Here is a 12,494-nt window from a genome sequence, read left to right as displayed (position 1 = left end):
TGCTATAGGCCTATAATTTGAAAGGTCAGTGGAAGTTCCACTCTTATGAAATGGTAAGATAAAGTACTTTTCCATAGTTCAGGAGATCAGTTTTCTGCGGTGGCGCGATTTATCAAGATGGAAAAGGATAGGCTGTAGCATCAGCTGCAGTTGTTAAATATTATGTAAGCAAATTATCTGGAGCTAGATTTTAATTTAAGGAGTAATTTCCTGATAGTGGAGGTGGGGAGTGGTTCAAAACATACCTCTCAACTTGTTAGAACAAGAAATCTGGACAAAGCCATATATAAAAGTGGGACAAAGGCCCAAAGCTAGGGACAGTTTTTACATACTGCTCTTACAAACTCAGAAAGTTGGTAGAATAACAGGTTTTGCATTAGCATGAATTTTCTGAAGATGTGAAGTCTGGAACCCAAATGTCTGTCTTTATTTTTGACTTCAATCTTTCATGATTTCCCATTAATTTGCCAGAAAACCACAATTTTATGAAAAATGTACCAGAAATATGAGGCCAAAATCTGGACATTCTGCGAAAATCTGTACAATTGAGAGGTATGGTTCAAAAGTGAATCTTTGATGAGGGCTGTTTAGTGATGATGCAAGTTGAGGGTTAGTACATTTGTTGTTGTTATGTTAATGATTCAACAGAATGAAAGTGGTGCATAAAGTGGTCAGCAACAGTGTTCTGGGGTCTGTAGTGGACATGTTGGTGTACTTATTTGTCCTGGGTGGAGGAGATTGTTTACTGATGTCCGAAACTGCTTGCGGTTATTTGTATTCCTATTCTGAAAAGAAGTACAGTAAGGCTTTTTATCAGATTTAGTATACTGGTTGGTTCGACTCCTACGGTGTCTATAATATTGTGGGCTTTTTTCATTTTGATGTTGTGACCAGAATTTCCAAGCCTTGTCCTTATCTTTCATGAGTTGCTTTGTTTTGATAGACTGCCATGGTGCAAGGTTCGTTTTAACTCTTTTAGTTCTAGATCAAACATGATAGTTGAGGGCATTCAGAAAGATTGTATTAAAATCTGAGACTGTAGTTAAAGTGAGTTAGGGTATTTTAAAGGTCTCTGCTTGGAATTAAGTGAGATTTCTAACTTGTATATAATGGTGAGTTTTAGGGGAGAGGTTTATCTGTCTGACTGCCAATATAGGCAGATAGTGATTCATGGTGTCTGGAAGTGTCCCAATTGCTGTAATACTATTTGGTGAAGAAGTAAGAATCCAGTCAAATAATGCATCTTTAATGGAGATTATATTATGTCTGATTGGGGAGGTGGTAAGCTGGGTGAAACCATAGAGATGTATGGTGTTTGTAGATTGTGCTGAGCTGAACGTCATCCAGTCAATGTTTAGGTCACCTAGGATGATTGTTTCCTGTGGGATTTTATTTGAGACCGAGCACAGAAAATCTTCTATAGTGAGGATATTGTTACCAGGGTATAAGTAAATGCCTATAATTACTAGGGATTTGTGGTCACTGAGTTTCAGCAGTGAGGTAAGTATTTCTGCATTATAAAATTGTGGAATATTATGGGAGAAAGGTGATAATTCAAAGGTATTTTTTATAAATCTTAACAGCACCATCTACTTTTTTGTTTATTCTGCCTAATCTATGGACATTAAAGCCAGGGGTATAAATTGTGTATATTTTACATAATTATCAGCCATATTTCTGTAATTACAAAATATCAGGAGATTATATAGCTATCCAAGCATGATCTTCTTTGAGTTTAAACTTTATGCTTCTGATGTTGGTATGAAATAGTTGTAGTCCTGGGAGGTTTGTGATATGAGGTGATTTGGCTAGAATAGAGAGCATATTTCTAGGTGGGGATGGATGAGATGGCCCAGGATTGGGATGGATGTCACCCCTAAGCTTTAATGATAGACACTGACTGGTGAAGTGACTATAACCATTTGTATTTGATTTTTTGTTTTATGTTTAGTTTCAGCGCTATAGGATTTATTTTAAATTATGAATGTTTGAAGAGTTAAATGTTTTAAAAGCTGCAAGGTTTGTAATGTATACTTCAGGAGCTATGTAGAAGGAACAAGGTGAGTTATTACTGATGGGGTCAGGAACGGTGGGATTGTGCAAAGTGTCACAGGTGAGCTGATGTTGGTAAGATGTGAGGTGCACTGATAGCCTGAGGGGAAGGAGTCGAACAATCTGTAAGGGAAACATTGTTTGATGATGGGATGAAAAGCTTGTAAGAACATTGTGCAGGCTGTTTAGAATTTGATACATAAGTTGCAATACGTTTATTATAGAGGTAGTGATAAGAAAGTAACTGATGAAGAGATATGTGGTGGGGAGATTGAATGGGAGGGTACTTTGAATAGGAGAATTTATTGGTAGCTGTTTGAAGGGGATGGAGAAATGGCTGCATATAAAGGAAATGATGTTGGGGTGGGCTGGGTGGGAAAAGGAAAGGAACTGAAGCACTGCTGAGCTTAACAAGACAGTGCAGAGTGGGACAACCATTGTGCAACAGTGAACAGTTACAAGAAAAAAAAATAGTCCAGGCCCACAGAATACTGCAACAGTACAAACTCAAGAAAAAAGAAAAAGAAAGTGTGCAAAGGGTATAATCTCGGGTATATTCGGTGACTGTAGAGAGTAATTTCTTATTTTTAAATCATTTCTGGTTACATGACATACAATTATCAGCTAACAGTTACTCTTATTTAAAGTAATGTGTTTAATTTTAATATTATTTTAATAGTAAAAAATGAATACATGCACCAAAGTGTATTTCTTTAAAAGACAGCAGTTGTCATCTGATAATTGTTTGTCATCTGACTACACATTTTAAGAAACCAGCACTTAAAAGTCTTTTAAAAGTATTTTCTGAAGAAATCCCATATCAGTAAGACACAAATGAGCTAAAGGAAAAGTTTATTTTATTTAATAAACTCCATTTACTCGTATTTATTTATTAGCATTTGTTTACTAGGTTAGTCCACTGGGCCATTAAAGGTCCATTTTCAGTGGACACCCAGGAAGAAAAGCTTCATAGAATACAAGTAAATATAATAAACGTGCAATTAGTTAAAGTATACACAGTAACTACAATAATAAGCAAGGAACACACCAAAGGAAGACACCCGGACAATTGGATAATGACCAGCAACCACTTTAATATGAAACAGCAGTCAAGTGCTTTCATCTAACATAAAGACTTCTTCAGAACTGCAATGATATGTTAATAATTTAAACACCGAAGACATAATTATACCTCCCGAAGTTACCTAATATTAAAAACTTTACATTGAATATTTTAATAAACTATAAGTACTATAAATACATGAATAATTTCTGTAAATATGTTAAAAATGAAAATTGCATTAAGATCAACCTTCTATCTTATTATCCATTGGGTAGAATTATTACCTGACTTTTTGGTACTAGTATTTAAGTGCTGAACTTTGGCATTACTGCAGTTCTGAAAAAGTCTTTATGTCACGCAAAAGCGCTTGACTGCTGTTTCATATTAAAGTGGTTGCTGGTCATTATCCAATTGTCCAGGTGTCTTCCTTTGGTTTGTTCCTGGTTTTTGATTCATTGGTTATATACAATAATAAGAAAGTTAACTCCAAGAGAGTATTATACATAGATGAATATTAGACATTTTTGTGAAATTCAGTGTCTGGAAATCAACAATAGATATAGAACAAAACTTGAAGGATGTCACTTTGTACAGGTGATACAAGCTAACATTACAGAGTAAAATACTGATGAAGCTTTAGAATAAGATGGTAGGGCTGTTGCAGGAAATGTTGTAGGTATATAGAACATATAGAGGGAAAAATAAACAAATTGAGTATGAAGTGTAAGAATGTGAAAGGAGCTATGGAAATAGAAAAAGTGGCCAGGACTTAAAAGCTGGAGGTGAGGTACAATTGCAGCTCCACATGGAAGAGATATAAGTATGTAAGACGTTTTAAAAGCTGCAAGGTTTGTGTTGGATCTGAGTGTTAAAGGAAGAGAATACCAGGTTCAGGCTACCGAACACGAGTATAGAAGATGGCCTGCAGGTAGGTTAGGCCTGTGTACCTGTACAAGACGTTGATATTCAGATCTAAGAGACCTTCTGGGTAGGTAGTTACTGAATAGTGAGGCGAGGGCAGGACATTCAGAAGGTTTGTATACTAATTTGTGTGCAGTTTGTATGTCGGAAAGATAATGTGGTAGTTCCAGCCAATTAAGAGAGTGTAAATTGGTTCCAGAGTTTTGCTACCTGCAAAAAACAGTGTTCTTTATTTTACCATGTGAGATGTTCACATCATCATCATCAACCCCCTTTTTTCGCATTTTCTCTACATGGGGTCGGGGTATTGTGCTAACTGTTGCCAACTCTCTCGATTCAGTGCCACACTCCTGCCTTCTTCAACACTCATGCCTGACTGTCGCAAATTTTCTTTCACACAATCCATCCACCTCTTTGCTGGACATCCTCACTTCCTCTTACCTTCTTCCTGTCTGTCCCAACTTTTCCTCACCATATTGCCTTCTGCTTTTCTGCACATGTCCAAACCACCATAATCTGTTCTCTTTGATCTTTTCTGCAATTGGATCTACTTTAGTTTCTACTCTTATGTCCTCATTTCTTCATCTGTCCCACAGTGTGCATCCTACCACCCATCTCAGGCACTTCATTCCCATCACCTCTAGCTTCTTCAACTGTTCTGCCTTTACTGCCCAGGTTTCTGTACCATACAGTAGTATTGGTCGTACTGCTGTCTTGTACACCTTATTTTTCAGCTTCTTCAGCATTCTTCTGTCATACACCACAACTGCCACTCTCTGCCAGTTGGCTACAGCCCTTCAGATTCTAGCTTTGACCTCTTCATTCAGACTTCCCTTTTCCTCAACCACCCCTCCCAGATATTTGAAGCTGTTTACGTGTTCCACTATCTTTCCTTCTGTCTCTATTCTCAGCTTTATCTGATTTCCCCAATTTGCTGCCATTACCGCCATCTTATCTGTGCTTACATTCATCACATGCATCTTGAGTTTTGCATTCCATTCTCCTATACTTTTCTGAAGTTCTTGCTCAGAGTCTGCCTGTAATGCTACGTCATCTGCATACAACAACTTTGTTAATCTACCCCTCCGACTTGTGTGCTATTGGAGTCCATCACCAGTATGAACAGCAGTGGGCTCAGATCTGAACCCTGGTGTACCCCCACTCCCACTCCCACTGGGAGACTGAACACTGTTCATACTTAAGTCATTGGTTCCTTGTACATAGCCTGCCTAACTTCTTCTCAAGTATCTGTCTCACTGCTAACATTGAGTCAGTTGTGCTACATCCTGATCTGAATCCGAACTGCTCATCCCTCATCTTACATTCTACCACTTTGCGTATCCATTTATCAATCACCCTCTACAGAACTTTCATGCAATGTGATAGGAGTTTGATGCCTCTGTATTGCCCACGGTTGTGGATGTCCCCTTTGTTCTTGTACACTGGCACAAGTATGCTTATTCTCCAGTCATCTGGAATACACCTTTCTCTCCACAATGCTATGAGTACCCTCAGGAGCCATTTCTCCCCATCTCACTCAGCAGCTTTATCATATCTGCTGTAACCTCATCTGAGCCTGCTGCTTTCCCTGACTTCATTTTCCTTAGTGCTGTTCTTACTTCTTCTAGGATGGGCTCCTCTTCTTATCTCATTGTAAGCTGTTTCTGGGGCAGTGCAACATCTGTGGGGTTTTCTTCATTCAGAAGCTGCTGGAAATACTCCTTCCATCTGCCTTTGATGTCCTGTGGACTAGTGAGCAGGTTGTTGCTGGCATCCCTTATGAAGGTGTCTGACTATCTTCTTTATCTTTCTGTCTTTGCCTTGCAATCTGATTTAGTTTCTTTGTGCCACTTACAGAGTCACTTTTCAGAAGTTGGTAGAGCACCTCTGGTGCCCTATTCTTTGCTATTGCAACTTCTTTCTTAGCTTTTTTTGTTAGCCAACCAGTAGTCCTTCCTAGCTTGGTCAGTCTTTTCCATCTCCCCCTTTTTCCTGCACTCCTTCTTTTTTTGATAACTTCCTGGACTTGTGCATTCCACCACCAGCTTTCCTCATGTACCTTATTTCCATACCTGGCTCGGCCACATGTCTTTTCTGTAGTCCTAACACATGTGGTTTTTAGGTGTTGCCATTCTTGCTCAACTCCACCTATTTCCTCCTCTTCTTGGGATGCTGGAGCCCTGAGTAATTCCTTGAACTGCTGTATGTTCTTTCCAGTCGACTTCCAGGTCTTCAGCCCGGACTCTGTTGACCTTAGAGCCTTCTCTGACCACTGCTTGCAGCTGATTGTGGCAACAATGGTTTATGCTGTGGGCTGACTGTTTCACTGGGGATGACTTTGCAATCATGGATTCTAGCCCAGTGCCTTTTCCTTACTAGGATGACGTCTACCTGAGTTTTATGTTGGCTACTCTTGTATGTGATCTTGTGACTGTCTCTCTTTCTGAACCATGTGGTGGCTACTATTAAGCCATTTGCCAGACAGAAGTCTAGAATGGCTTCCCCTTCTTTAATCCTGTTGCCCCACCCATGTGGACCAAGGCAGTCCTCATATCCTGTCTGTCCCGATATGTGCATTTATGTCACCCATTATCAACACCAATTCACAATGTCCTGTTTTGCAACTGCTGTCTGAATGCACTCTTTTCCTCACTATCACAACCCTGCTGTGGGGCATAGGCTGAGATTACAAATACTGCCCTATCTGATTGCCATGAGTCTGTCATTAATTCTGATGATATCCCTCACAGCCTTCTGAAGCGTCTCTCTCACCACAATTCCAACACCATTTTTAGCCTGTCCCCCTCCTGAGTAGTAGAGGCTGGATCCCACTTTGCTGCACTGATATTCAACCTCCTCCTCCCCATCCACTTCCAAGCTGCATCTGTCAGTGAACCTACATTAAGCATAGCAATTCTCAGTTCATGTTTGGCAGGTTGTTTTTACATCCAGCTTTCACTCAACAGAGCTATCCCAGGTAACCCAGGCTGGGCAACTAGACACTGGCCAGCCAGTAGTTTATTGATCCAGGGCTGCTAGGCTTTATGGTGGGCACACACTGGCCAGTAGAGGCACATATACCCCTCCCACCATTAACATGGGTCCCTGGTGTAGGTCAGACTAGGCCAGGTCCTCAACCCACTTATCACTGGTAACTACCCATGCCCATTTTGGCGACATTAGTCAACATGACCAAATCACCTAGAGCCATATTTTACACCATCGAGTGGCGAGCCCTGCCACAGCATACAATCTGTGATCCGTGTTCTCCTATCTTGAGGATTCTGTGCACCACAGTAGATGCCCAAATTGATTGGTCTGTACAACTCTTCCCCTATAAGGCACCATGTAGAGTCTGTGCTGCTGCTGCCCACAGCTCCATTTATTAGTATGTCTGAGATCGAAATACTCAGCATGTTTTTTGGACATGGGAGGAACCTCACAGAGACACAGGGAGAAAATGCTAACTCCAAACAGGGATTGGTCGGAGGTCAGGATCCAACCTTGAGCATTGGGAAGCAAAGACCTTAACCATTATGCCAAATGGTCTCATTGCCTGTGAGATGTTCACAGTTATTTGGAAAAGGAAGCATTTTCTTAGTATTATCGATGTGAATGTACACAATAAAGTTGTTTTTAAAATTTAATGTCAAACTTTTTTTCTGTCTGCAGCCATACCAGATGTGTGTGGCCAGTTGTAAACCAAAAACAAATGAGAAAAACTTTTCGGAATCATTGCTTCAGAAAATTGGCTTGAATTTCTTGCTTCAGATTTAATTTAGTCAAACCACAGAGCAGCTGCACAAAAATGATTACAATTGGCAGTGAAATGTTATATTTATTTCTTTATTTTTTCTTTCATTACACACATTCCAACTTTTTTTATCTAGCACTGTCTTTTGCCTTTACAGTAAAGACCTGAAAGTTAATTTTGACATATAGTTTTGAAGTAAATGCCTCATTCTTGTAAATAGATGCTATGTATATATATATATATATATATATATATATATATATATATATATATATATATATACATATATAGACACACACACACAAAATGTTCAAAATAATATGGTCAGTTGTTGCAGGCAGTGATTTAATGTGTGATTTACTCTTTCATTGTCTAGGTTCAGGTTTAGTGGCCGTATCCTTGGTCTTGCTTTGATTCACCAGTACCTTCTAGATGCATTCTTCACAAGACCTTTCTACAAAGCACTGCTGAGACTGTAAGTATGAATAATAGTAATTACTGAATTCCCATTATCGAATGCCTTTGTTCTTTATTCATGGATATTCAGTACAGACAATGTAATCAAAGAATATTTAAATGTTTAATGTGGTATACATGTCAGTTTTGTATAGCACTAATCAAAGTGACTGCTAAGTTATGTGTAGATCTTATTATAACACTACTATGCAAATATAATTTAGCAAAAATACACAGCTGGGGTTATGTAGTTGGTATGGTTTGATCATGAGAATGAAACCCAAGTGGATTATTGCTTTTATACAGTACTGTTAGTTAAAAACATGACTTGCCTTTTTAAATAACACTATTGTATCTGTGAACTTCCTCCTTTAATGATTATTTACCTCTGTTATCCACAAATAGGAAGCACTTCCTAGTGCACTGCACATGTTATACTACTATACTAACCATTTGCAGTCAGAAGCTAGGATGGAGCAAGGGGGCGGTCATCCTGGGCACAAAGTGTTACAGGCCAAGATTTGTAGAAGCCAATCTGTCTTCAGTGTAATACAGGCATCTGAATGCTGATATTGCATTTATGTGGAATTACTTAAGTGCTCCTTGTCTGGTAGGTATAAACTGTAGCAGCTGCTACATTTGTAACAAGCAGTTTACTAAAGTTTAAAACAGTAAATGAGTTTTCTTTTTATGTTTTACACTCAAGCACTTTAGCTCTCCATGTATAACTACTATAGCAGGTATTTGCTACAAATGTAGCAAGCAGTTTGCTACAGTTTAAAAAGATAGATTTTTTCTTTGATTTACTTTGAAGCATGTTAGCGCTCCATGTGTTGAGGGTGCCAGATCAAGGGATAGCCCTGAGTGCTGGAATAGCTAATTACACCTCTGCTGTAATCATCTATGTAGCTAGTTATTGGCAACTTCTGTCTCTTGGCAAGTGGTACAACTTCTGAAGTACTGCTCAGTTTTCATAGTTTCCAGATAACATATTCAAGGACTACAAATAGTCATCCAGCTTAAGACTGCAGTCCCTTGAGTGTGACCTGTACAATGCCAAGATGGATGAGGTGTACAGACTTGAATAAATGCATTGCTGTAAGTCTTAAAAATGGAGAATTGTTTTTAATGTTTGTTGACATTTGCATGTGTTTGTGTACGTAATTTACATCACATATGATCAATTTCTTATGAGATATTTATATTTGCTAGTACAGATCTAGCATTAGGTGGCATGCACAGAAATTTTCAATATGCTGCTGTAATCTCTTTGCTTATATTTGTCTGAGTGCTTTTATTAATTGAAAGTCCCAAAAGTCAATATCAGTTTTGTCAACAGACTTACACACACTGGTCAACAGGTGTACAAGATCAACAATCCTCAGGAGTGGTGAATAGGAATGTTGTATGTTGGATGCAGTTGTCCTTTAACTGCATAAAGCTATAGGTTTGTTAATGACAGAAGAGCACTGATCCACACAGACCTAGTTCAGGTTAAGCCCAGGTGCACTGTCTGATTAAAGTAACTTGCTCAGAGTCACACTGTAAGCAGACTGAGGATGTGGGCGTCAAATGCAAGGTTGCTATAGGTGACTCAGCCATAGGCTTAAACCTCTGCATCAAACAGCCAGACACCTGACAAGAAACAGGACAGCGCAGTAAAATTGTATTATTCCTTCTGTAATGGGCTGGCTTTCTTAGTGGCCTGTACTGTAAACACTAGCACTAGGGTGAATCTTGTATTTGTTGTCCTCCACATGGAAGTGACATATAAATGTGGATATTTGGATAGGGAACGGTTAGAATCTGAAAGGGAAAAATGTTTAATGACCCAAAATATGGATATAACAAATGGAAATGCATATGACTGGAAGTAACCAGATCCATGATAAGACATAAATTTCAATCCTAAAATCTCACTGTTATTGACATAGATGATTTTATTACATCTTTTTCTACTGAACTATACCTTCTTTTTCCAAGAAAGAGTGCAGAGTAGTTAGATATCTTAACCAAAGCTGTAGCCTATTTTCAGCCAATTTCATAATATTGGAGATTGCCAGTGTTTGATTTGATAGTTCTTTCTCCACCTTCCTACACTGCCATGTTGTCAGAGGATATGCCCTTTTGTACATACATTATGAAAGTTGACTTTCTGTGAAGCACTTCCTGCTTCTGCCTCACCGTGACCATGGTATACACAGAATTGAGAAACATCTGAAGCAGAATGTCCACAGTCACTAACCCATGAGACATTTACGGAATGTTTACCTAAAGTGGAATTCACCATCATTTATGGATGCTTTTGTTTAGATGCCAAACTGAAGTAAGTTTTCTGTTGCAAAGGTAGTCAGTTCTTTACTTATGATCAACACTTTGGTCTTTATATTCATATATTCCTCAGCAGTGACATAATCCATACTGCTGTGTGACCAGTACCTAATCATATCATTCCCGCTTTGAAGCACAGAGGTTACTAACAAGATAAAATGTGAAGGCTGTCAAAGCATGACCAATTTTCTTTGTTGTAGAGACTGCAGGAAGATGAGAGGATCTTTTGTGATGTCATACTGTGAAATCAAGCTTTCATCCTTTCTTCCTCTTCCAGGATAGTCCCACTTTGGCCATTTGAAAAGGTGGCAACCCTAGGATAGCAGCCTGCCAGTATACCTGTCAATTGTCCAGAATTTTGAAAAAAAAAATGTCCAGATTTTTGCCTCATATTTTTGGTTTATTCCTCATAAAATGTGTGATTTTCTGCCAAGTCTTTGAGAACTGCAGTCACTAAGTAAAGATAGATATTTGAGTTTCAGAATTCATATCCTTCAGAAAATGCATGCTAATATAAACTTTTATTATAGCAACTTTTTATATTTATAAGAGCAATATATAAAATTTGTCTCAGAGTTTGGGCCTTTGCCACCCCCCCATTATTTTTTAGCTTTGTCCTTATTTATTGTGCTAAGGAGTACAGGTATGCTTGTCAATCCTGTGTGTATGCATGCACATGTGTGAGAATGTCATGAAGAATGTGTCTTTGTACATGACTGTATATGCAGAAACATTCTAGTACAGACTGTGTCCTGTGTCCAACAGCCTCATTCTGTCATACTGAACCCTCCTACTACCAGCAGTAGAGACATTAGCATATCATCACTAGAGTATTTTCCACAATGTTTATGAAATGGGAGGTTATGCTAAGATTACCATGGTAATGCAGATGTTAGTGAGGGTTATAAAAGTCTCAGTATGTTTATTCAAGAATACCCAGTGTAAAAGCTGTACGCCACATCTATACAAAAAGTTAGTAATCTGTAACATAGTTTTTACTTTAGCATATAGCAATACAGCCGTGCATTGTCTTTATGTATGCCATCCTTTGATATAAAGTGTCTGAAAAAATTCTCGTTCACTGGCCTTTACAAAAGAATAAAATTGCAACAGTACCACCTATTTAAAAACATTAGATGACCAGGGCTCTTGCTAGGACAATAGTGCAAGGATTAAAATAGTGTACCCAACAGATTTCTTCAGTGTCAGAACTGGAACATGAGAATATTGTATAGCTTTATGACTTTTTGATGTGATTTGAAGTACAGTATGCATGACAGGAATGGATAGGTCAGAATATACCTGCGTTTTTGTGGCAGAATTATCCAGGGCTTGTTCTTAGTGGAGACATTTAAATTTACACAAAGAGTAATATTTAGTAGCCACATAATGTTTCTATGGATGTTTTCTGAAATTCCCACATCTTCCTTATCATACCAAGTTATGTTAACTTGTAAGTGAATACTCACAACAGAGCATACTGTCTATCATCTTTTCATTGCAGGCAGCTGTTCCAGACATCATGTAAAGGAAAAAGTAAAGTCATAAATAAATGGTAAATTAAATACACCTGTCATCTTGGATTGTTAAAAGCTTTACTTTCAAAATCATTGCTCCAGGTTATTAATATTAAGTACTGAGTTTGTGTGTGTGTGTGTGTGTGTGTGTGTGTGTGTGTGTGTGTGTGTGTGTGTGTGTGTGTGTGTGTGTGTGTGTGTGTTGTTATTACTAACCTAACTCAGAGAAAGTTGCATAATTTAAAGGATGTCATATTTACCAACTTGTATGCTTTTGAAGATGTTTCATCGCTTTTCCACACAACGGAGATGTTTTGTTTAAACATTTTCTTTCCTCTAGTTAGTTCAAAAATGTGGCAACTTGCTATCTTAAGAAAACAGCTGCAACAAACCATGGGTT

General features: G+C 38.4%; 1 protein-coding gene across 1 annotated transcript in view; it reads left to right on the top strand.

Moving 5' to 3' along the window:
• Positions 1-12,494, top strand: part of HECW1 (HECT, C2 and WW domain containing E3 ubiquitin protein ligase 1) — a 2,794,797-nt gene that overhangs the window by 2,481,450 nt on the left and 300,853 nt on the right. The window contains exon 24 of the mRNA XM_044065592.1: positions 8,167-8,265. Coding sequence (XP_043921527.1) covers positions 8,167-8,265 — 99 coding nt within the window. The remainder of the gene's footprint in view (positions 1-8,166; positions 8,266-12,494) is intronic.

This window comes from Protopterus annectens, chromosome 3.part0 (assembly GCF_019279795.1).
Source record: "Protopterus annectens isolate FY-2018-M chromosome 3.part0, PAN1.0, whole genome shotgun sequence".
Lineage (NCBI taxonomy): Eukaryota > Metazoa > Chordata > Ceratodontiformes > Protopteridae > Protopterus > Protopterus annectens.
This window is presented reverse-complemented; position numbering and strand designations above follow the sequence as displayed.